This window comes from Arachis ipaensis, chromosome B6 (genome assembly GCF_059453495.1).
Source record: "Arachis ipaensis isolate K30076 ecotype BB chromosome B6, ASM5945349v1, whole genome shotgun sequence".
Lineage (NCBI taxonomy): Eukaryota > Viridiplantae > Streptophyta > Magnoliopsida > Fabales > Fabaceae > Arachis > Arachis ipaensis.
Genome location: NC_142441.1, coordinates 22331934 through 22357704, shown reverse-complemented (window position 1 = coordinate 22357704; position 25771 = coordinate 22331934). Strand labels below are relative to the sequence as shown.

Below are 25771 nucleotides of genomic sequence, written 5' to 3'. Positions count from 1 at the left end.
TTGGGTTCTTTTGCATGCAAAAATGATTTTCTTGCTAATTGAATGTTTATCACATTTTATTCAAAACATGAATTTTGTTCAGTTCAGTGGAGTTGCTAATTTTGATTCACTTGATTGTTAGTGTGTTCAGTTGGGTCCTTTTGCATGCAGAAATGATTTTTTTTTTTTTTGCTGATTGAATGTTTATCACTTTTTATTCAAAACATGAATTGTGTTCAGTTTAGTGGAGTTACTAATTTTGATTCACTTGGTTGTTAGTGTGTTCAGCTAGCTTCTTTTGCATGCAGAAATGCTTTTCTAGATGTTTTGTTATTTATCATGTTTTATTCAGTGCATTAAGGGAGTTCGATTCAGTGGGCTGGGACATTTTCATTCACTTGATTAAGATATGCATGCTTGTGCTTGTCAGTGTATTGAGTGAAGTATTGACTAAATTTTTTTGTCCTTACAGCAAAAATGAAGAAGACAATGGTGACAAAGAAGGAGAAGCCACGCTATAATGTAAGAACATTAAATATATTTATCCGCTTTCATTCGAATAAAATCTATTTTGTATTATAAATATATCGTGACATTCTATTTCAAAATCTTGCAAAAAACTCATGATTGCAGATGCCTGACAAAGGCAATAGCGAAGGTGTTTAAGGATATGAGTAAGGAAAAGAAAGATATTGTTGAAGAAATAGGATTCGGTGCACTGGCACATGTCCCGAAAATGAACGTCTCTCATAGCCTCTTAAGAGAATTAATTGATTGCTATGATGACTATCATGGATGCCTGAAAACTCTCCATGGAAAAATATACATAACACCTAGCAAAATAACAGTTGCGCTGGGCATAAATCACGTCGGTAATACACTTTTCACTTTCTGCTTATTTTTTGTTCATTGATTCCTTTAATTTTGGTTCATTAAGGTACAGAAAATTAAACTGTGCCTTTTTGGCTGATTTTTTGTTATTAAAATATTGTAGGGAATCGTTTTCCTAAAAAGGTTGAGTATGGCAGCCTGAATGAGGCAGACAAGGCAATAATTCACAGCCTCAAATGTGTTACGTTGGCATCTTTGACAAAGTCTGTCCTGGATATGAGTGTTGAAGGGGAGAAGAACCGGCAAAAATTTTGGAGGACTTTTGTCGTCTTCGTACAGAGGTGCTTCTTGCTGCCGACGATGGTAAACATGGCCTCCCCGATCCATAAACTGCATGTCCTTCGTGTGGACAACGTCCGACAGTGGGATTGGGCAAATCATGTGCTCAACTTCTTGAGGAAGGGAATCGAAAACAAGAGAAAGGGAAAGAAATAGTCCGTTGACGGCTGTGTTTTTTATTTTGATGCTAATTTATTTCCATGAAACCAAGTTCCCTCGCTTGGATGGACCTAATGCTCCCTCGCCACCGTGGGTGGCCCACTAGACAAAGAAGATGATGCTCGACCGGATTTCTCAGGAAGCAACGGACACAATGGTAAAGTAAACGAAAATTTCTCCTAAAATTTCATTTCAGATGCTTCTAAAATACTCTGCTAACTAAATAAGCTTGTGTTTTAGGTTATAATTAATTTATTTCTCCTAGTTATATTTTAAGTTTATTGGATTGAGTTGCTTCATTTAATAGATCGACTTATTCTGATTCCATTTTTTTGGCGTAACTAGGGTTTGGATTGAAATGTGTTCTTATTTTCTTTCTGTCCAGTGGAGTTTCTAATTTTGATTCACTTGATTGTTAGTGTGTTCATTTGAATCCTTGTGCATGCAGAAATATTTTTCTTGATGATTAAATGTTTATCACGTTTTATTCAGCACATGAATGTTGTTCGGTTCAGTAGAGTTTGTAATTTTGATTCACCTGATTGTTAGTATGTTCAGTTGAGTCCTTGTGCATGTAGAAATATTTTTCTTGATGATTGAATGTTTATCACGTATTATTCAGCATATGAATGGTGTTCGGTTCAATGTTTCTACTCATTTTGATTCACCTGATTGTTAGCGTATTTGCTCATTTCAGATGCTTCTAAAATACTCTGCTAACAAAATAAGTTTGTGTGTTTAGGGACTTCTGTATAGAAATCAAATAAAGGGGGAAAAAACAAAAAGAAAGAAGGTGGAGAAGAAACTAACTTTTTTGAAGGGGAAAGAGAAAGGAAAAGGGAAGAAAGAAAAAAAAGAAAATTGCTGATCTGGATTCTTCTTTGGAAGAAGACACTTTTTTCGAATCTAAATCTGAATCCGACAAAACACCACCAGCCAAGAGAACAAGACAACAGAGGCTGGTTAAAAAACAAAACATTGTTGCAACGGATTCAGAAATAAGAGAAACTGAAAGCAGTCCCACGAATTCAGAAAGCAGAAGTAAATCCAAAAACCAGTAAGTTTGATGTTCATATTGGTTTTGTTTTACTTGTATTTGGTTAAAATTTTTCTTATGTGCTTGTTCTTATGTATTGTAGAGAAGAAGAAGAAGAAATTGATAAAAACAACGACAAAGAAAAGAAAACAACCACAGAAAGTGGTTAAAAAAGAAAGCAAAAAAAGGAAGCTTGTACCAACGGATTCAGAGTACAAAGCCAATCTGAAAGCCAGTAAGTATTGGATCATGTTCATTATGTGATTGTATGATATTCATCTGGTTTAGTTTTGCTTTTCTTTGCTGAAAATTGTTTATGTATGCTTGTTAAGTAAATTACAAATGTGATATTGTTCAGTAGTGGAGTTGGTCAAGTTGATTCATTTGATTGTGAAGTGTTCAGTTGAGTCATTTTGCATGCAGAAATCTTTTTCTTGATGATTGAATGTGTATCACGTTTTATTCAGCACATGAATTGCGTTCGGTTCAGTGGACTTTGTCATTTTTGTTCACTTGATTGTTAGTGTCTTCACTTGACCTTTTGCATGCAGAAATATTTTTCTTGATGATTGAATGTGTATCACATTTTATTCAGCACATGAATTGCATTCGGTTAAGTGGAGTTGGTCATTTTCATTCACTTGATTGTTAGTGTCTTCAGTTGGATCCTTTGGCATTAGAAATGTTTTTCTTGCTGATATTTGTCTCCGGTATAAATTCGATGTGTTTGTCTATGTTGCAAAGAAAAAGAAATCGAAAAAACACCCATAGTGAAAAGAAAACAACCGGAGAGGTTGGCCAAAAAACAAACCAAATCAGGAAAGCTTGTTTTGACTGATTCAAAGAGCAAAACTGAATCTGATAAGGAGTAAGTTTCTGAAATCATATTTTCAGTTATTGATGCTTTCATTTTAGGTTCATTGATACTTATTTTATGAATTTTTAGAACTGAACGAGTAAAGGACAGCGCTGCGGAAAGAAGAAGACAGGCGTTGCAGATGTTAAGAGAAAAGAGATCAAAGAGAAGAAATGATGGAGGTCAGACAACAAACGTTGCTCCGGATCAGTTTGACTCGACAGAGGCGCGAAATGATTTCTCCGAGACGTAAGATTTGGCTTCTTATATTGAGTTCTTTTTCTTTGTTTGCTAACTTTTGCTATAACCTCTTCTAATTCCTCTGGATTCACCGAGTAATATTTATTTATCTTTCTTAGACTGCTGATTGTAAATCTGGGTAGCGAACCTCTCTTACAGACTCAGACGAGCTCCACACCGTTGTAAATGCCCCGGACAATACCAGGTAAATTCATTCATTGCAGGCTTTAATTTCGGATCAGTGGGTTCCAAAAATGAATTTCATGTGTTTCTAGATCTCTGCTTTTAATCTTGGTTGCTGATTTTAATTTGGTATCTTTTTTATTAGGAAAAATACCCCAAAAACCCCAGTAAAAGTTTTTAGAAGAAAGAAAATCCATAAAAAACAGAGTTTAAAAACTCCACCAGTATAAATTGAAAATATTTATGTTACTCTTTTAGATTTAGGTAATAATTTTTGTTTAATTAATCACATGAAAATCGTGTTTAACTGTCAGTAGCACTACACCTGATTCTGACCTACAAATCATTGAGGTTCGAGAAGAAACTCATTCTCAACCTTTGGAAACGTGAGTTTTTCAATGTGCAGATTTCGGTTTCTCAGAACCTATTCTAATTATTCAACATTAACTTCTTCCTTGTTTACACTCCTTAGAGCTCCTATTACGGTGTCTCTTCCGAGTTCTCTTAAGGAAGAGTTAATGAAAGATGACTTTATCTATGACCCTTCGGATAATGAGTAAGTTGTACATAAAATTCTTTTTATTAATTTTAATGGTATAAGATAATAATTTGGGGTCATTATTGAACTGTTTTCTATTTAATGCAGCAGCCCTCTGGAACCGCAATAGTAGCCTGCGAAGAAGCACTGGCATGGCAATCGGAACAAAAAGCACCTGTTGATGTGTAAGTTTTACTGCTTATACAGATCTGGATAATTTTGGTTTACTACATGGTTTAATTGTGGTTTAGTTGAATCCAAAAATGAATTCAATGTGTTCTTATTTTTGGACTCTCTTCTGTTTCTTACAGCTGCCCTCCGGAACCTGAAAAGCAAGCCGCCGAGGAATCTTCCCCGAGGAAGACAGAGCCAGAACCTCTGTTGAATGTGTAAGTTTTAATTAATATCATTTCTTATAATCTTTTGTCTTATATACTACTTTTTCATTGTTCCTTTAAGTTGTAATTAGAATTCTTTTTATTAGTTGAATGGTACAACATAATAATTTTGGGTCATTATTATACTCTTTTCTATTTAATGCAGTAGCCCTCCAGAAGAACAACAGAAATCATGCCAAGAAGCTCCGATGGCACAGTAATTGGAAGAAGAAGCACAGCCTGATTTATAAGTTTTCTGCTTGTTCAAATCTGGATAATTTCGGTTCACTATATTGTTTAATTTTGGTTCACTACATTGTTTAATCCAGAAATCAATTACTCTCTTCTGTTTGTTACAGCTGCCCTCCGGAACAAAAAAAGCAGGCTGGCGAGAAATCTTCTCCGAGGAAGGCGAAGCCATAACCTCCGTTGAATGTGTAAGTTTTAATTAGTATCATTTTTATTAGCTTTCGTGTTATATAATATACTGCTTTTTCCTAATTGCTTGAAACTTTTCTCTGTCGTCTTACAGTCCTGCTCGTCCTAGGCAATGGGAAGATGATGCACCTTCATTGAGCCTTAGGATAAGTCCTCCAGCATCTCAACCAAGTGCCCCTCTCAACTGACAGTGAGTCAACTCGAAATATTGGCAGACATGATGGTAGATGCTGCCGTGGTAGCAGCATTGAAATTTGCTGCGCAACAAGTGCCGAGCCGAGCCACACAGCCGCTGAAAGGTACAAAACTCTAGAGAAAGAGAAAGAAATCACGGAGGAGTTGATGGAGAAGTGTTATCATTGGATGACACATGTCAAAGAAACCAAAGATAGTTCCAACGAATATGATACCATATTCGTCTTGAAGCATGAAGCAAATTTCGAGGGGCTTAGACATCATTTCATGTCTCTAATGTCCAAACAACATGTGAAAAGCACGGTAAATTCTTTGATTATTGCGTTAACATTAATGATTTTTCTAAAGACTCTTATACCATTTATCTCATAAATTTTCTTCCTGTAGGTGGTCACTGCACATAACATGATTCTCAACCAAATAAAAGGTCACCGGTTTCAAGAACAAATATACTCTGTGCCGTTGGATATTGTGGTAAGCCAAATTTTTTATTCCCTACTGATTGATGTTTATCGCGTTTTATTCAAAACATGAATGGAGTTCTATTCAGTGGAGTTGTTCATGTTGATTCATTTTATTGTCAAGTGTTCAGTTGAGTCCTTTTGGATATAGAAGATATTTTTCTTGATGATTGAATATTTATCACGTTTTATTCAGCACATGATTGGTGTTCGGTTCAGTGAAAAATGCCATTTTGATTCACTTGATTGTTATGTATTTTGTTGAGTTCTTATGCATGCAGAAAACTTTTTCTTGATGATTAAATATTTATCACGTTTTATTCAGCACGTTTGGTTCATTGGTGTTGGCCATTTAGATTCACTTGCTTGGTTCATTTGTGATAAATAATTTGGTTCATTTGTGATTTAACTGGGATTCGTTTTGTAGATGTTTATGTTGGGAAACCATGGCGAGAAATACACTGATCCAAAGACCTATAAGGCCTACCGGTTTCATATCGATAAATATGCCCACCACCGCCAGTTTCTTGACAAAAGAAAACTCGCATCGTATCCATTTGTAAGTTGTGATTTCTAAAAATTCTTTGATAATTCTCTCGTTTGCTATCGTTTTGACAAAAATATTCTATGATTTTCCCAAACTTCAACTGTTTATGCCAATTTGCAATGGAGGACACTGGTGGTTGTGAATTGCCGATGTCCAGAAAAAGGCATTCTATGTTTTTGACCCTGTGCACAAGAAGAATAAAGAAATACCTGACTTGAAAATTAAACTAAACAAATTTGTTGTAAGTTATTTAAATCATACATATTTTGTTGTAAATTGTTTCCCTTGTTGATTGAATGTTTATCTTATTTTATTCAATTCATGATTTCTGGTCGGTTCAATGGAGTTGATGGTTTTGATTCACCTCATTTTTATTCAAAACATGAACAGAGTTCGGTTCATTGTAGTTGCTAATTTTCATTCACATTTTGTATCTCTTTTAGGGATTAATAGTCTCCCAGATGAGGGTTTACACTGGGGCGGAACCCTTAATGGAGGACGAAGAGGGAGAAGAGGTAGAGTATATCATGTTGAATGGTCAATGTACAAGGTAAAAATTTTAATCTTCTATAGTGCTATTTTTAATGTGTTTTATTTTGTATACTATTAATCGTATTTTATTTAATTCTTGCTTAGCTATGATTGTGCAATATATGTCATGAAATGGCTTGAGACAATTGATCCTCGAAAGATCAAAAAGGGAAGAGGTATCAATATAAAGCTTGGACACAAGTAAGTAGTTTCTAAATTAATAAAATTCTTTCATTTCTTATTTCATTTGGCTTCATTTCTTATGTATCTAATTTCTTTCAATTGAATTGTAGGAAGAAATTGATGGCTTCAGGCGCGAATACGGTCCAAACATTCTGTTGCACAAAATGGACAAAATCAAAGACCAAGTGATTCGGGAATCTGAAGCCATAAAACTCTCGAAGCCATCTACTGCCCTCTCCAGCCCTTTTTGTAAATTCACATCTGGAAATTTAGATAGTAAATAGGATATACTTTATTTGAATGGTTGTAATTAACAATATTTTGTTTAACTTGTTTAAAAAAGGAAACACTGCTTCTTTGAATGTATATATGTGAATATTAATGTAAATATTAAGGTATATATCTAATGTTAATATTAATGTATATATCTAATATTAATGTATATATCTGATTCAAGCTGGATTAGTCCTTGTCCTATCAGTTTGAAATGTTAATGTATATACCTGTTGGAATTGTCTGGCTGCTGTTTTATTCCAGGTTCACAGTGAATGGAATCAGGGTATTTATCAAAAACTTTAGGAACCCCAAAAAGACAATGAACCGAAACTAATACCCTATGTGAACCGAAAAAGTGCATATATCAATATAGGAGAGAGCTAATTTTAAACAAATATTTCTATCAGTATTCAGTTCTAGAAAACACCTGAACTCTTTGACATAAGAGAATAAAGTGACTATTTAATAAACAAAAAAGTGACTATTGAATAAAGAATTTCACAAAAGCTATTATCAAAAACAAAAAAAATTGACTATTCAATAAAGACTAACAATAGTAAGAAATTAACCCTCCTATAACTTCAGTGAACCGAAGCTTGCTGATAGATGAAAGGAAATTTATGTTAATAAAAACTGAAACTCCTATACTCCTCTCCGGGATAATTCATATCCAGTGCATTGTAAAAGCTGGAACTTAAATAAATCATTGATCCGACGTCTAAAAGATTCAATTGTAAAAAGAGGAAATAAATCGTATATTAGCAAAATGCATAAATGAATGTTTGTCTAGCCCTAATCTCAATATTACCTCACTTGGAGATGGCTTTTTCTTTTTCTTCGTGGCATTTGAAATCTTTTTTTCTAGGTTTGATCCCAATCTGTTCTTGGGCCAGCCTCTTATTCTGACATGTGGCGGGCTTTGAAGGTCGCTCAACGTGGCTTCTTCGTGGGATAACAAACTTTTTCCTTTGCTTCTCTCTTAATATTCTTGCATCTCGGCCATCAGATTGTCAAAGGCCCGGTGCAGAATTCTGGTCAGCTCCTCGGACTTGGATGCAAATTCGCATATATTTGCGACCGAAACACCAAATCATCGAATCTCTTGCTTCTCAGCTCCAGTAAAGGCTCGTCTTGGCTGCTCTTGATGTGTGTGTTTCTCTTCTTTATGTTCTTGCTCCAATGCTCCAGTATGTATTTCGGTGCCACGTTATCCATTCACTCAAAGCTTAGGTCGCTCAGAGAATGGCGACACAATATGCCCCTTGACTCGACAGCAGGCACTAGCACTTTACCTCTCGTGATATTGCGTCGTAGGTGACGAAAAACTTGTTGAATGTGGATTTGGAAACCTACTCTACGACTTCGTATGTTGTGAAACCTAGGGTGGAATGCATTGATCTTGTGATGCAGTTCACCTTTCCTTTGAAATTGTCCTTGAACTTTCCTGAACTTCTCGTGGATATACACGTGCTGAAACTGCGCCTCTATTGCTAATTGTATTGTGCAGGTATTACGGTGTGAAAATCTGCTCTCTTTGCTCTCTGCTTGCTAGGCAATTGTTGTATTGCTTCACGAATTGACTCAGGGAGCTGTTGCGTGTGATGAATTTGTTGAAAAATGTGTGCATGCTCTCGCTCCTTTATGTCTCATCCCGGCCCAAAAGTGGTGATCTAGGTAAACTAGAATTTATATATGCTGATCCTCGTATAGCTCTATAGAATGAACCGAATTAATGAGCTGTGTTAAACCGAAATCTGTGCATGATTTGACCCAAAAGGTAATGGCATGAAAATAATTCGAATTAAAACCTCGGTTATCTGAGAGCCACTTGTTGCCTCCGAGGCTGTACTTTGTGAGGAAATCGTTCCAGTTTCTGTCAAATGCGTCTTTTGTGTATGAGTTTCAAACGACGTGGCTCATCTCTTGTTCGATTTCTTCATGTCGCTTGTAACCGTTTAGTTTGTTTGGGATCTTTTTCATGATGTGCCAGATGCACCAGCGGTGAATTGTTGTTGGCATGCACATCTCGATGACCCTTTGCATCGATGTGCATTGGTCGGTGAGAATGTCTTTTGGTGCCTTCCCTCCCATGCAACGGATCCAACACTCGAATAGCCATTTGAATGATTGGATGTCCTCGTTTTTTATCAGCGCGCATCTGAGAAGTGTCGACTGACCGTGGTGATTCACGCCCATAAAAGAACCAAAAACCATATTGTACCTGCATAAATGGACACTCTCACAAATTGATTAACTGAATTGTGTAGATATGGTGAACGTAAAGACTTAATTTGGGTGAACCGAATACCTTTTGTGTTGTACGTGGTGTCGAATGAAATGACATCTTTGAAATACTCGCATGCCTCCCTGCTTCTTGCATCGGCCCAAAATGCATGTTTGATGGAGTGATTGCCTTCGAGGTTGAGCTCAAAAAAGAAAGTTTGGTTCTTCTCTTTCATTCTTAATAGGTACTTCCCGTATTCTTTGGCGTCGTGTTGTTCGGACACATTCCATACTTCCCATGTGATGTAATTCCTCACGTCTTTTTCTATAAAACTTAGTTCCCAGTGACTACCGGCTGCTGTTACGAATGATTGGTAAGCTTTGCTCGGTCTGATTCCGGCTTGCTCATTGGTTTCGATGGTGCAACGCACGAACATGCTTAGCTCCCTGTATTGTTTGAGCATCTCTACCCGGTCTAGATAGCAGGGGTGTGAGTAATTCAGAATGACTTTAAAAATTGTCCAGAGACCGACGTCCTTCAATATGTGTACGTATATCCTGGCTGGACAGTTTATGCTGGCTGAGGGATTTGTCTTTAGAGTAGGAGATATCTTAGATTTTCACCGCTCCTCTCTGCTGCATACGATTAGTTGATTCTTAATCTTGTCTCCGTCCTAAGTCGTGTTCCTTATTTTGGTAAAAAAACCGACAAGTTTGGAATAATTTTTGTAGAACTTTCCGGCTTCTTCTAGTGTCTTGAAAATCATCCCGACCTTTGGGACAAATTGTTCATCCACAACATACCTGGTCTGCAGAATGAACCGAACATGTTGTTATGGTGAAACAATTATATATAACTAAATGAATGGAACATTATCCATTATATAAATTCAAATTCAAATAGTTATCTGCATAATGAACCGAATACGTCATTATGGTGAAACAATTGTATAGAGTTAAATGAATGGAACATTATCCATTATATAAAATCAAATTCAAACAGCTTTCTGCATAATGAACCGAACACATCATTATGGTGAAACAATTGTATAGTACTAAATGAACGAAACATTATCCATCGTATAGTACTAACATCAAATTCAAACAGCTTTCTGCAGAATGAACCGAACACGTACAAATGGTGAAATAATTGTATAGTACTCAATGAACGAAACATAATCCATTATATAAAATCAAATTCAAACAGCTTTCTACATAATGAATCGAACACCTACTCATGGTGAAACAATTGTATAGTACTGAATGAACGAAACATAATCCATTATATAAAATCAAATTCAAACAGCTTTGTCTAGAATTTAGAGATTATCAATTCAATTCAAATTAGCAATTGCATTCCATTCAATTCGATTCAAAATTGAATAATCCAAACCTCATCAGTTTGATTCGTTTCAGAAGAATAATCCAAATCACTCTCATTCAACTGATTTGAAGTTGAGTCATTCATTGTGTCGATTCAGAAGTGCAGATCAAAGAAGAAAACGAAGAAGAATAGGAAGAAGATAAATACAACGTAAGCAGATCAAAAGAAGAAAACGAAGAAGATGAGCGCGACCAGAGGAGAACGACGAAACTTATTACGTTGAAAGCAATGCAGATCAATAAGGAAGAACGCGAGCAGAGAAGGAGGTTGCAACAGAAGGTTTATGTTGAGCAAAGGTTTAGGTTGCAGCAGAGAAAGTTTACGTTATATGTAGCGCGTGTATGACAAACGAGTGAGGGGTAGGAGAGTCGCGTTTGTCAAAAAATACTTGGATAACTTGGATGCATTTTTTATATGGATGTAGAGCATTATTGAAAAAATTATTTTTACTTTTCTATAAGATTTTTTTAAAAAATATAACTAAAAAAAAATCTTTTCTTAAAATTTCACTCAAACAAGTTCATATATCAATCAAATAATTTTCTAGTTATTTATTTGATTTGTAAAATTTTGTATGCATATTTTAACCAAAAATGCTAGTCATAAAATAATTTTTATTTTGTATGTTAGATATATATGAAAATTAGCTATTAAAATTAGTCAATAAAATAAAATATATATTAAAATATAAAATATACATTAAAAATAGTTAAAAGATATACAAATATATAATAGTTGATTTTAGTGTGTAAATAATATTTTTATAATTAATCAATGATGTAAAATATATTTTATGGTCTCAATTTTATCCATTCTCACTTTATAACCTTTTTTATATGCACACATGTTCGTTATATAGGTCTAAAATTTTCAAGCAAAATCTGGCAAACGCACCACTCCTTTACATATGAGTTTTGCAATTGTAAACTTTAAAATAAATTCTTTAGTTAAATTCTTTTAATTATTTTTCGCTTTTGCTTTGACTTGTGGAATAAGTTTGTTATGTGACGGGCTTTTCTTGCTGCTGTAGTGCAGCTCATTCTGCTCTGCTGGTCGCATAGACACATTATCTGATCAACCGATCAAGCCAGAAAGAATGGGGAATGAGCACGACGACGATTTCAAGGACGAGAAGAACACCCGCCCTCTCGACGAGGATGACATCGCACTCCTCAAAACCTATGCATGTATCTATCTTTCTATTCTTCAAACCCTACTTCCCACCGAATTATACTTCATATTTTTCACCACTTTCATTTGGGATTTCTTGCTTTGCTGCCTCTGCTTCCACCTTTCCGCTTCTTTGCTTCTCCATGTTCACCTACATTTTTTGAGCTACCAGCATTCTTCGTCTTCTCATCTCTAGTTGCTTTCGCTTTGTGCAGGGTTTAGGTCCTTACTCCACAATTATTAAGAAAGTAGAGAAGGAAATCAAAGATATAGCAAAGAAAGTCAATGACTTATGCGGTATGTTTGTCGATTTTATTCTACTACATGTAGCTAATATATTTGAGATATTTTATTCATTAATTTATCATAATTATGTGGATTCTCTGTTTTATTGCATATTCTTGGCCAGTAATGTCAAATGCATGTTTACAAGTTCATACTCGTTCATTAACCAGAACAAATGATCAATGGAGTTCAGCTAATTATTGATATTTTCTGCATGTGCTGTTTATATTGCTTTCCCGATGATTATCTTTATTGCTTAAAGTTCAATGAATCTTAGCTTTCTTTTTTCTTATAGGTATCAAAGAGTCTGATACTGGTTTAGCTGCACCAAGCCAGTGGGATCTTGTTGCTGATAAGCAAATGATGCAGGAGGAGCAGCCTCTTCAGGTAGCTAGGTGCACGAAGATTATAAATCCAAATTCTGAAGATGCCAAATATGTTATCAATGTGAAGCAGATAGCAAAGGTACCTGTATTCTGTCAGTTGTTCCATTAACCTTGAAGATATCACTTGTTATAAAGATATCACTTGCGTAGCAACTATAATATATTCTGTATTTTGTGTAAAACGACAATGGTTTGGCAAAGTAGTTTGTTTTGTTGTTGTTGCTTTTTTTTTTTTTTTTTTAAATAGTGGGGACTTGAAGTTAGAAGTTGTGAGTGTGACTAATGTCTGCTTTTTTTGTTGACAGTTCGTTGTTGGGCTTGGTGACAAGGTTTCCGTCACTGACATAGAAGAAGGGATGCGCGTAGGGTATGTTTCCACTCAGTAACTTTTGATGCTAAAAGATTCACTATTGAGAAAGAACGACGGTTTTGCTTTTTTTACTGTCTGGTTTTTTCAATTGACCTCATTTTATCATTGCAGGGTTGATAGAAACAAATATCAGATTCAGATTCCCTTGCCTCCAAAAATTGATCCAAGTGTTACCATGATGACAGTTGAAGAGAAGCCTGATGTAACATATAATGATGTTGGTGGTTGTAAGGAGCAGATTGAAAAGATGCGAGAAGTGAGTAATGAACATTGGTTTTCAGTTACAATTGTAATTGAGGAAATAAGTTTTTTGGCTGTAGTTTTTTGAATTCTTGCTTTTAGGTTGTTGAACTTCCCATGCTTCATCCAGAGAAATTTGTTAAACTTGGAATTGATCCTCCAAAAGGTGTACTTTGCTATGGTCCACCAGGGACAGGCAAAACACTTCTTGCTAGGGCTGTGGCTAACAGGACTGATGCTTGTTTTATAAGGGTCATTGGAAGTGAGCTAGTTCAGAAATATGTTGGTGAGGGTGCTAGAATGGTCCGTGAATTATTTCAGGTGAATGACTAAGACACATCTTAAGCTTTTAATCATGTTTACCTGATTTGGTATAATATCACTAAACTTGTATCCTGATTCCTGTAGATGGCACGTTCAAAGAAGGCATGCATTGTCTTTTTTGATGAAGTTGATGCCATTGGAGGTGCGCGGTTTGATGATGGTGTAGGTGGTGATAATGAGGTTCAGCGCACAATGCTTGAAATTGTGAATCAGCTTGATGGATTTGATGCCCGTGGAAATATCAAAGTGTTGATGGCAACTAACAGGTTGGTTGAATTAGCGATTATATTATGTTCTCGTTCATCTCTCAGCTTTTTCTTTTTCCCCACCTCCTAAAATGTAACAACTGAGTCTGACATGAAGGCATATTCTTTTCTTCAATCACATGTTTGTGGCTGTTTAGAGAAGTATGCAAGAATTGGAGCTGCTAAATTTCGAATAATAAATTCTGTAATATATAGTGTTATGTTTATTATATTGCTTGGATGCCTTTGATGTTGGGTCATGGGTGTAATGATCAAATTCTGTTTTCTTTATGTTGAGAAATAAAGTTTTAATGGTGTGTTACCTCATGAGGTTAGAGTATCCAAATGTTAGCCTGGTCCCTTCCTTTCGTGGAAGAAGTATAAAATCCAATATCATGTTACACCCTTGCAATCTGTTTCATGGCTGCAGAGTTATTTTTATTTTCTTAAGTTAGGAATTATTACTATTACTTCCAGGTGGGGCTGATCAACTGTGGCTTTATGTCCATTGTTTCTAGGCCTGACACTCTCGATCCAGCACTACTGCGGCCTGGGCGATTGGATCGCAAAGTTGAGTTTGGGCTTCCTGATTTAGAGAGTAGGACACAGATATTCAAGATCCACACTAGAACCATGAACTGTGAAAGGGATATCCGCTTTGAACTTTTGGCTCGGCTTTGCCCGAATTCCACAGGTAACTACACCTTAAAAACTTGAATTTTGTTACTCATTCTTATACTTTTTGACTATGAAACTGATTTTTTTGGTACTTTGGATACTGGATAGTATGACTATGCTTGTGAGAGATGTCTTCTGCTTCATTTCCTCATGTCCCGAGGCCTGCTGTTAAACATTGTAGGCTTGGGTGCTTCTACTTCTAGAGATTGGTGTTTTATTTTTTGACTAAATTTTATTTTATTTTTCTCTCTCTGAAGGAGCCGATATAAGGAGTGTTTGTACCGAAGCTGGTATGTACGCTATTCGAGCTCGAAGGAAGTCTGTAACAGAGAAAGACTTCCTTGATGCAGTAAATAAAGTCATCAAAGGATACCAGAAGTTCAGTGCTACGCCCAAATATATGGTCTACAATTGAGATATTCTTTCATCAATTTTCTTAGTATCCGTGTTTTTTTTTTTGGACGTGTTTAGTATCCGTGTTTAACACGTTCAATATTTGGCGGTTATCCCAGCATTGCCAAACTAATCCCTTCAGTCCCTTAACAATTGCCTGGAAATACCGAGGAACTTGATAGTGCGAAGGGCTCTGATTCCCCCCCCCCCCCCCCCTCCACCTAGGATTGAATCCAGGACCTTCGGCCCGTTGAACATCTCTTCCTTAGTTGGGTTTGTCACTTGAATAGAGTCATTGGCTAACACGATCACCTTTCACTTTAAAATCATGGTACCAAACATTTTTAGTTAGTTACATCTATAAAATTTTACTCTCTTTAAATTGGTCCTTCTCTTTGGATCCATTATGCTCATATTCGAAGTTTGAAGTATAGTTGGCTGTAATGGAGTTGTGCTCTCATCAACGTGTAGAGTTCTACTCTCAGATAGTAGATTATAAAGCATTGTATTTAGAGAACTTAGGGTTGCCAAAGCCATGTGAATATACGATGAATCGATGCTTTCATATAATAAAAGATCTATACTATGGGCAACAGTAAATCGGGAATGTGCAGGATTAGATATAGATATTAACAAGTACTAAATCCAAAAAAAAAAAAAAAAAACTAGTACCAAGTAGTAAGTAGTTTGGACTTTGGATTCTTTCACCATGATCGTCTTCGTAAGTAGTTTAGAGTTATGCCTGGCACTGAGTACGAAATGTAATTCCCCATTTACATCAAAAGACTAGCAACCATCCATCTACACCGAGCTTCCACTTTGCAACCGGTTAGCTAACTGAGTTTAGTTACAATTAAAATAAGTTGCACAAACAACATACATAATCAATCCTCTAACTCGGTTAATCAAAGGAGCAACCAATCCACCTAAGATAGAGGTATTGACTGGGGTTAAATTGAATTTTTGTTTCTGAACAAAAAAAAAAAAAAAAAAAAAGAGAGAACTACATTTCTTTTCAAGAATGACACGAGGATTATGTTCTCATTTACACATCATGTATGGCGGGTTCATCACTCCCTCGATTGGATCCTCCATGATCAGATCCAAAAGTAGTCCGCCTGCTCATGTTGGCTCGCTGCACCAACCGTACTAAGGCTTGAACCACTTCTGACATTGGTGGTCGGAATTCAGGCTCCAGCTGTGCCAAAAGTTTATTAGTAGAATGAAACAAAAACATGCCAAAGGTGTCTATGATACAGATTACCTCCCCCCCGTAGGAAAGGGTATTGAAATAGTCCCCAAAACAAATAATGCACATAGAATCAACAAAAAAATGTTAGCCAAATACCTGAACGCAGAGAGCAATAACATCTGCAAAACGAGACAAAGATTTAACAGGATATAACCCTTTCAGCGCAGGATCAACCATTTTGGTCAATGCATCAATATCATGGAGTTGAGGTGCGGCCCAATGAACTAGAGACTGCTCAGCTCTAGGTCTCGAGCTGTTGAGAAATTTTTCAAAAACCAAGGGGGAAACGTGTGAATGTTATAATATCATTGCATAATCTCAAATCTCTGCAGAATGAGCGCATGAATGTGCCCTCTACATCTGGGATCACATGAAAGAAGAAAACTGTTTGCATTAAAAAGTATGCCAATCATTCACCTATCAAATGGTTTACGTCCGCTGAGTAGCTCCAACATCACAACTCCAAAGCAATAAACATCACTTTTCATGGTATACTGACCACACAAAGCAACTTCAGGTGCATCATATCCAGATCCGGCATTTTGGTTCAACACCTAATCACAAGACATAAGTTAAAATTGTGTAGTTTTTGTAAGCTTAATTTCAATGAGTAAAAGGATAAGCTGCATTTGTTAATAGCATGATCAGTATTCCTGTTTATCAAATTTCCTAGTCAATTAGCCTGAAGAGCCAACTAGGCAACTAGTGCCCTTTATCATTCTGTGCTAATCACTGAATTCGCACTACACTACATTCGCACTACGCTACAACTTATACTTCGTGCATTCACATTATAAAAATTACTTGTGTAGTTGTCACATTGTCAGGAGGATCTTAAAAGTTGAAAGATACCAAAAAACGAAGCTTATGTAACCTAGTCATAACTCGAGAACAACTAGGGCCGGTGGTCATCATTTTAAAAGTATATGTTCAATCATTAGTATCTTTATTTACACATCATATAACTCAACATATTAGGTGAATCCACAGGGAATAGGAGTAGAAAACCAAGTTTAAGAAACAGAGTTAAGAGTTATTTTGGCCAAAATACAGTCACATTCAATCATACAAGTATTCATTTGCAGAATAAAGATACAAAAGCCTACAAAATCACCTGGTCTGCATTTGGAATATAGCTTGCTAATCCACTGTCTGAAAGATGAGGATTAAGTTCTGCATCAAGTAATATGTTGGCTGATTTAATGTTCTTGTGTACAACTGATGGTGAACAAACTTCATGTAGGTACCTAGGGGAAGAAAGAGCGAGTGAAGTCACATCAATGAGTCTAAACTCTTGAGGCGAACATTTAGGTCAATGTTGTGCAAATATATGTTGCCACAACGCCGCATGAGTAATCGGTTTTTAAGCTTCTATCATAAGTAAATAACTTAGTTACTTCAATGAGGGGCAACTTCCCTATTACAGCTAAACTAAAATATTGATTTTCAGATGGTAATGGATAAAATCAAATTTTAAAATCACAGTTTGTAATCTCAAATAAAGCTAATCAATCAGGAAAAAAAAGAACAAAATGATCACTGTGAATTAATCAACAAGTTACGTGCAAAGCTAACCATGAAACAATTTTTCTTTTTCAAATATATATAATAAGAAAGATGGGAATGGAAGAGAGTGGAAACGAGGAGCTAAAACAACATGGCAAGCTTAGATTTGCAAGAAGAAAATAATCTATCCTGCAATGACACAACTTCCACATCATGATCTTCTAATTTCATTAGTTCAGAAATAACTTACTCTAAAGCACGCGCAGTCCCCAATGCAATCTTCACACGGGAATTCCATATCAATGGCTTACTATATTCATCTGATAGGTGAAGGAAGTCATGCAGTGATCCATTTCTATGAAACTCATAGACTAAGAGGTGCTGCCCATACTCTGAACAATAACCTACTAGTTCTGTCACGTTCGGATGATGTAAATGAGAGATGTTTGAAACTATTTCTGTAAATTCTTCAGAAAGGTCATTGGGAAGGACAGATGAATCTATTTTCTTCACTGCAAGAACCTACAGCATTTGACGGGGATAAAAGAAGTCAAAACCATTGATATAACTTGGCATATGCATAGACTAAAGGTCTGGTTCAACTATATAAATGTTCATCTTCTTGTGGACTGTGGTGACAGTGTGCACAAGAACTTTTCGACTTCTCGGCCTCTTTTTCTCCTTGTTTCTTTGGGTTAGTGGAGGGAGTGTTGGAAATGAAGAGAGACGCTAGCAGCATTATGTTATATAATCTTGCATCCACCTACTTGTTTGTCAACACTCAGATTGTGATTTGACTCAGTTAAAAGGTAAACTGCATAACTTGACACTATTCCGGAGATACTAGTCTTAACCACCAGAATCCTACAAATAGTGGAACAGCAGGAATTACAATTGAGAAATACCTTTCCATCATCAAACTGAGCCCGGTAAACACGACCAAAGGACCCCTCACCAACAAGATGATCAATACTGAAGCTTCCGGTTGAAATCTGTAGATCAGCTATAGAGTATGATTTCACATTAGCAGGAGATGTGACAGTCTTCTTGATAATGGCAGGCTTCTTTGAAAGTTCATCCTCATCAAATGATTTATGACGATCCATAGGTGGGGGTTTAAGATTTATTGAGGCAGAAGTTTCAAATGTCTTCATTTCAGTTATAGAGGAAGGTGGCACAGATTTCAATTCTGCATTATAATATATCAGAACAGTCAAAAGAGTAGGCAGTTTCTGCAGATATAGGTATCAAAAAACTGCAAAACTACAATTAAAAAAAATGTTCATCACCAAAAAAAAATATGAATATGATAAACAAAAGTAACATAAAATAATGATGACCTCATTTGGAAAAGAGAAGGAGGAAAAAAGGTAATCAAACAGTAAGCAAGATGCATACCATGGAATTCATTTGAGGGAAGAGGAGCAAAGGACTGATTGTCCTGTTTTTCTAAATCTGAAGATGACTTCTTGGATTTTCTCTTCACCAAAAAGAATGCTACTATTGCCCCAACAACAATTATCGAGATCACAATTCCAGCTATGCCACCACCTCCAACACCAGATTTTTTGCTGCCGTCACTCATGTTGTTACTGCTGCCAGCATCTGAGGGGGAGGTAGTGGTGCTTCCGCCACCGGCTCTGTGGTGTCGATTGCTTTTAGGTAATGGTGGGGTCCCGGGAGGAGGTGGGGGTGCAGGTCCGGAGCTCCATGTATTACCACCAGTCCTGTCATTAATTTAGTCCCATTTTTAAGATTTAGAGAGATTTATGATGAAAATCAGATTCTCAGTCACCAAATTGCTGATAATTGCAATGCTTACTTTAAATTTATGCTTTTTAATTGTTCTGGTATCCATCCAGTAAAATTATTGTTTTCCACATTCCTGAGAATAATTTACATAAATAAATAAAATTAGTTTCAAGTTCTCTGAAAATATATTAAAAGGACATTTCAGGTATGTTATGTGAGCACAATGACAACACACAGATTTTCAAGAGGCAGATTAGCAAGGACATCAATAGTGCCTGTAAACTGGTTGTTCTGCAGATACCTGCACAAATATAAACAAGTCAACTTGGAATATAATCAATATGATGTAAAGTATTGACAGAAAGAATATTGATAATCTAGATTCTCACATGCTGGTAATGCCTGAAAGTGAGCTCAAAGTCTGCGGAAGGTCACTTGTCAATAAATTGAAGGAGAGATCCCTGCAAAAAGTTAAAAGAATTTGTTTTATCATCTTGGTCCTAAATAATCAGAAAAACCAAATATAGCCTCAGCAGTAAAGAGTACCATATGATATGAAAGAGAGAGTGCAATAGTATATATGAAATTTGACAGATGACAGTGAAAAATCTCTTAACATGCAACCGAAGCAATACCGTGAAACTTTTAGACTGCACATGAACAATAACTTGACAGCCATCTAGATTACATTTCTATACAGTTCACAGGAGGAGGAAGTCTCACAATGAAGAGAGGGTAGAAAGCTTCATGAAGTTAACGTTCAATCCTTGCTGGAACTGATTGTGACCAAGATTCCTATGTTCTCAAAAACAATAAAAAAAGTTACTCCAATAGCTCATGGAGCTGGTTGATAAGGTATTATTATGATAAATGCTCAAGAAGATAATTACACACAGGTCTGTAAGAGAGGTCATATCAGAAATAGAGTAAGGGATTGTCCCAGTGAAGTTATTATAAGCCAGATTTCTGCATACAAAGAATTAATTATGTTAGAACTTATAATCATAATATTATGGGTGAAATAAACTTAAGGGTAACAACCATATATATATAGAAACATACAAGCGCTGCATATTTGGAGGAAGCTGGTATGGTATGCCACCTCCAAGATTGTTGCTACTCAGGTCTCTACAATAAAAAGAAGAGTCACATCGCGAGTTACATTTCCACACAAAACTGGATATTGTATGAAAGAGTAGTGAATCTTACAGGTTGGTCAAAGATGTCAAGGGTTGTAATCCATAAGGCAATGTTCCCGTTAGTTTAAGATTGGATAACTTACTGGTAAATAAAACAATAATTTTAGAAATCAGCATCAAAATGCAATCATGATAAAAAGTGGTATAAAGTGAAGAGGACTGTGAGACTACATCTCTGTAACTCGGTTGTTTGAGCATGTTATGCCTTTCCAATATTGTCCACACGGATCATCACCATTCGCTTGCCAACATAGCTGTGAAGGTGAGTTCATAGATTGAAATAAAATCCTTATAGCTGCCGCTGCATCAAACATCAGAAAAGAGATAATTTAGCAAACCCAAGACATGCATTCATCATCTTTGATTTTACATATCTAAAGATATGGGATAACTCTCTAGACAAAGTGAACCATTAAGCAGTAACCTTCAATATTTTACTTCTATACATAAGTATACAATCTGGGTGCTTAGTCTTAAATCTAAATTTAGAAAATTATGGATAGTAAAAAAAAAAGAAGACAAAAGGCAGCCCCTTTCTCCAATGACTTAAGGAAAGAAACAATGGAAAGAAAACCTACAGATGATACCACACATTTATAATGCAACCAAGCATTTAACAATGCACGCTGAAAGGATGAAGTAACCATTTTATATTTAGCAAAAGGTATCCCATGAAAACAATAATGACAGGGAAGGAATGAAATTAATCCACAAATAGCATGACACCGACAAAATAAGTACATAGCAAGTATAGCTCTGGCTGAAACACAAAAGGGAGAATAATAATCTTTGTGTTGAAATCATTAAGACTTTAGGCAAAGGAGGCACCGATAAGAATATTAGGAATCTAAATAAAGAGTAACATTATTTCAACTATCAGAAATGAATAGATCAGCTGGATAAACAGAACTGTAGTGGAAAGTGGAAACAGAGAGCAAAAACAAAGAAAATAGTGTGAAGACAGCATAACACAATGCAAGAGACCCAAGCTAGAAAGTGTGATGAAAAGGAAACTGAAATGAACGAGGACAGTGTTGATGTGATGACTAACCATCATTCGGATCTGTGTTACCATTAACAGCAACGGGCATCCAATGAAGAATGCAGTTACTGGTAAACAATAACAACAGTAGCAGCACCCTTCTTCCACCCTCTCCTGCCGCCATGTTTCTTTCTGCTCACAAGTGACTCACAACCCAGAAAGCTAAAAGCTAAAAGGGGATGGATATGGAGTCACCCCTTTTGGCCAAGTTTCAATTTTTCTAATGATTTTACGGGATTATGCACCCACCATACCCAAGTAAAGCTGGCTAGCACGAATTGCCACAAGAATCCAAAGCCACAGAAAATTTCTGTATACTTTATCACTCCCTCTACTCCGACTCCAAACCAGACATGATACCGAAAAACATGACACAAAAATAATTACTTTTGTATTTTATTTTATAATAAACTAAATATTAGATAAAATAAATAATAAAAATATAGTAATAATAATAAATTATATTTTTATTTATATTTTATCTATTAAATATAATTTTGTATTTTTATATCCATAAATCTATAAACACCAAAAAAAAATCCATAAATTTATATCATGTATTCATAAATCATAAACAAACGCATCACAATTCACAAGTGACTCTGACTCTCTCTTTCAGTATTTCTCTTTCATGGTGCATATACATTTAATTTATATTTTAATCGTTAAATTATTTTTGTTATTATTATCGATTTTGGATTTTTGCTTACCCATTTCAATAAGCCAATTTAGGTAGCTTTCGATGTGCACAAAGCACAAACATGTAAGGCACGCACGCCTCAGGCTATGGTGAAAAATAACAAAAAAGAAAAATCATATCATATTTTGGTGGAATTGGTACATGTGGCTTTGATGGTGTGTCGGCTACCAGGTACCCAAATGAAAATTAGTTACTTCAAGTGCCTAATTCCCCTGTTTAAAATCTAAGGGGTTTTATTAAAAAATGTTTTGCGTATAAAATAAAAAATAAAAAATCGTATTTATGTATATTTATTTATATATATGTTTTATTTTATATATTTTTAATAAGTATTTTATATTATAGTTAATTTTTTGTTTATACATATTATGATTGTATTTATATGAAGTAATATAGTATTCTTTTTTTTTAGAAAAATCCAAAATAGTTTCTGACAATTATCTCAAAAGACAACGAGGTTCTTGACAAAAAAAAAAAAAACTCAACCGATTCCTAACAATTATCTCAAAAGGACAACGATGTCTCTGTACCAAAAAAAAGTCAATGTTGTTTTTTCTTTTTTGTACAGAGGCTAATCCGTCCCAAAAAAATTAGAGACCGGATTGGATATTTTTTTTTCTTAGAGGCCTCGTCGTCTTTTCGAAGTAATTGTCCGGGGTCGGATGGGATATTCACTCTCCAGTAATATAGTAGTTTAGTAATACGTCAAACAAAATAAATCTTTATTAATGCAGCACTTATGAATAAAAGGTATTAATAATTATTTTTGAATAGTTTACACCGAAATAAATGCATATAATAATGAAAAACAAAATTGTTTAATAACAAAAATAAATAAATAATATAAATTATTTAAATAAAATAAATTTAAATTTATTTTTAAAAAAAAGATAAATAAGTCTCTGACTTTTTGTCTTTTGGATATTTTCGTCCCTGATTATTGAAAAATACTTTTAATTTCCTGACCTTCACAAAATTTGGACGGATCAGTCCCTGAAAAAGACATTTGGACGGATCAATTCCTGACGGAAGCATTTAGACAAAGGAACTGATCCGTCTAAATTTTGTGAAGGTCAGAAACTTAAAAATATTTTTTAATGGTTAAAAATAAAAATGTTTGTGAGACAAAAGATTAAAGACCTATTTGTCCTTTTTTTTATTTTTATTTTTTTATCCTTTTAACATTACTAACAAGAAAAATGGTGGAAAAAGACTCGTGAACTACCCACTTTGGTTTGCTTTTACCTCCGTCATTTTAAGAAGTGTCTTTGTGTCTGTGAGGTTTCAATAATTTCAACGAGTTTTGTTTAGATTCTGGGATATAATAATAATGGAAACATGATGTATGCAATGCAATGAATCCAAGTCAAGATTACTACTATTATAAACTAGAACGTGGGATTCATCATTCCTTATTTCTCGTTTTGGAGAAATAATAATGGACCGACGATGGGATTTTTTTAAATAAAATAAATTATATATATATATATATATACACAAATTATTTACATTTTTCAAGCCATTAGTATAAATGTAATAAGTAATACAATTTTATTACAAACAAGATATATGAAATTGGAATTATATAGTTCAATCCAATCCAATTTATATCAAGCTAAATCTAACTCTGGTTGTAATAAAATATAAATTCAAATTAAATCAATTTAGTTTACTTGAGTGATTATTTTACTCATTTAAATAAGTATTAAGGTTTAAATATTACTTTATATAATAAAATTTAATTTATAATAAATTAATTTTTGATCTATCGAATTGAGAGATATTGTGAGAAATAATAAAATAAACTCAAATTAATAAAATGTAAATGCAATCATTTGAATAAAATTATATTAGATTCAAAAATAAAATCAAATTGTTACAAATTAAATCATAACCAAGTATACGAGTTTTATCTTCTAAATTGATCTAATTACACGCACTTTTTTCAATTGTCCAATAATATAATCTTCTTGTCCGAGCAAACAAACGAAATATCTATAAATATGATTTTTTCGCATATATAATTTACAAAAAAATTGGTACTTATTTCGTTTATAATATATATAAGATATATACTATTTCATCTGTAATAATAATGAAATAAGTGATAGAATGCAAAAATATAAATAATTTGAAATATATTAAATATTTAAATTAATGTTCAAAAATTTTTAGATTGAATATTTTGGTTCTAATAAATTTTTATTTTTTAAAAATTACTTTCGTAGAACAAATTGGTTCTCCATTGTTTTCAATCTAATTTTTAATACATTTTTTGAATAAATAAAATTTTAATAAATTTTACTATAAATCAATTAAATCCTAAAAAATATTAGTATAAAACAAATTACTCACCTTTTAAAATGAGAAAAGGAGCAGCCTATCCGATAGAATAAATTTATGAAAACTTTTAGAGAATAAAAATTTGTTAGAAATAAAATGTCAAATTTCTTGATAACCAATTTGAATATTTATTAGTGTATATAAATCTAAATATGACATTTTATTTATTCATTTAAGAAAAACCTGGATGCATTTGTTTTACATTTCGAAAAATATATACACCTTAATTTTCTAATATAATTAAGAAAATCAAAATTTTTCCTTTTTAGAAATTATTTTCTTTAATTTTTAGAAAATAGTTAAAACTGTTTTTTTATTTTAAATATTTTATAAAATTTATCTAATAGATAAAAAAATATTTTATTTACAAAATCTACTATAATATATATGTGAGATATATTTTTAAAATATGTGAAAAGCTATTTTGAAGAGTTACATCTCTTTATAGAGTTGTGACTTAATCAAAAGTTATGCCTGTTAAAAGGTTGCAACTATTTGAATAGTTATGTCTATTGAAAGGTTGTAACTATTTGAAAAGTTGTGTCTGTTGAGTACGTAGCTGTATGTACTCCGTCTCTATAAATTTCCCTCATTTCATTATTGCTAGTGAATCCATCTCAACACTTTCTTTATGCGCAAAAAAAAAGAATAGAGAATATTATTCTGTAAATTATCATTTAGTGTAAGGCTTGACTGTGTGAGTGCATAAACAAGTCAAGTGTTCTTCATTGTATCCTACAGAAAATTTGCCAGTAACCCATTTTGCACACCATTGTATATTGGTGGGTGCGAATTAAGCCTAAAGAAAAGTGTGTGTAACACACGTCTTAAAGAATTGCGCTATTTGATTCACTATCCCCTTCTCTCTTAACTCACAATCTTTAGGCTTAATTCTTCACCAATAAAACAAAAATGGTCACCGCATCAATTAAGGAGATGACGTCGGATTTTGTCAAGTTAGAAAGATTTGATGGTGGAAATTTCATAGATGGCAAAAGAAGATGCACTTCCTTCTCACAACACTAAAAGGGGCATATGTTCTTACCATACTAAGACCACCAGAAGTTGAAGGGGAGGTCATTGCAGAAACACGAGTCAGGCAAAAATGGG

General features: G+C 34.4%; 3 protein-coding genes across 4 annotated transcripts; 1 reads left to right on the top strand and 2 right to left on the bottom strand.

Annotated features, from left to right (window-relative positions):
- Positions 1-9355: 9355 nt before the first annotated feature.
- On the bottom strand, positions 9356-9856 carry LOC148554861 (protein FAR-RED IMPAIRED RESPONSE 1-like). Its single transcript, XM_088490526.1, has 2 exons — positions 9478-9856; positions 9356-9390 (listed from the first exon to the last, which is right to left on the bottom strand). Exons 1-2 carry the CDS (start codon positions 9854-9856, stop codon positions 9356-9358), a joined length of 414 nt encoding a protein of 137 aa, XP_088346652.1.
- Positions 9857-11754: 1898 nt separating this feature from the next.
- Positions 11755-15257, top strand: LOC107648075 (26S proteasome regulatory subunit 7-like). Of its 2 annotated transcripts, none has more exons than XM_016352091.3 (9): positions 11755-11959; positions 12162-12243; positions 12527-12696; positions 12923-12984; positions 13099-13243; positions 13330-13548; positions 13636-13817; positions 14315-14490; positions 14732-15257. In XM_016352091.3, exons 1-9 carry the CDS (start codon positions 11873-11875, stop codon positions 14887-14889), a joined length of 1281 nt encoding a protein of 426 aa, XP_016207577.1. In that variant the 5' UTR covers positions 11755-11872; the 3' UTR covers positions 14890-15257. The 2 variants fall into 2 exon arrangements, with proteins under 2 accessions (XP_016207577.1, XP_088345958.1); XM_088489832.1 differs by having other exon boundaries at positions 11838-11963; positions 14732-15005.
- Positions 15258-15546: 289 nt separating this feature from the next.
- LOC107646143 (protein STRUBBELIG-RECEPTOR FAMILY 7) lies at positions 15547-22238 on the bottom strand. Its single transcript, XM_088489831.1, has 16 exons — positions 21628-22238; positions 20748-20877; positions 20587-20658; positions 20440-20505; positions 20272-20343; positions 20101-20172; positions 19767-19838; positions 19613-19678; positions 19448-19510; positions 19024-19352; positions 18531-18814; positions 17876-18147; positions 17234-17366; positions 16537-16673; positions 16216-16372; positions 15547-16065 (listed from the first exon to the last, which is right to left on the bottom strand). The coding sequence occupies exons 1-16, from the start codon at positions 21740-21742 to the stop codon at positions 15913-15915; spliced, it is 2193 nt and encodes a 730-aa protein (XP_088345957.1). The 5' UTR covers positions 21743-22238; the 3' UTR covers positions 15547-15912.
- Positions 22239-25771: the final 3533 nt, after the last annotated feature.

Excerpts from the sequence above, each read along its gene's own strand:
- LOC148554861 (XM_088490526.1), bottom strand. The coding sequence starts at position 9,856 with ATGCTCAAACAATACAGGGAGCTAAGCATGTTCGTGCGTTGCACCATC. Across the intron at positions 9,391-9,477 it reads CACCACGTACAACACAAAAG|GTACAATATGGTTTTTGGTT; the intron begins GTATTCGGTTCA and ends CCATTTATGCAG.
- LOC107648075 (XM_016352091.3), top strand. The coding sequence starts at position 11,873 with ATGGGGAATGAGCACGACGACGATTTCAAGGACGAGAAGAACACCCGC. Across the intron at positions 12,985-13,098 it reads GAAGAAGGGATGCGCGTAGG|GGTTGATAGAAACAAATATC; the intron begins GTATGTTTCCAC and ends TTATCATTGCAG. Across the intron at positions 13,818-14,314 it reads GTGTTGATGGCAACTAACAG|GCCTGACACTCTCGATCCAG; the intron begins GTTGGTTGAATT and ends CATTGTTTCTAG.
- LOC107646143 (XM_088489831.1), bottom strand. The coding sequence starts at position 21,742 with ATGGCGGCAGGAGAGGGTGGAAGAAGGGTGCTGCTACTGTTGTTATTG. Across the intron at positions 19,839-20,100 it reads CTTTCTACCCTCTCTTCATT|GGATCTCTCCTTCAATTTAT; the intron begins GTGAGACTTCCT and ends AACTTTTTGCAG. Across the intron at positions 19,353-19,447 it reads TTAAAAAGCATAAATTTAAA|GACTGGTGGTAATACATGGA; the intron begins GTAAGCATTGCA and ends AATTAATGACAG.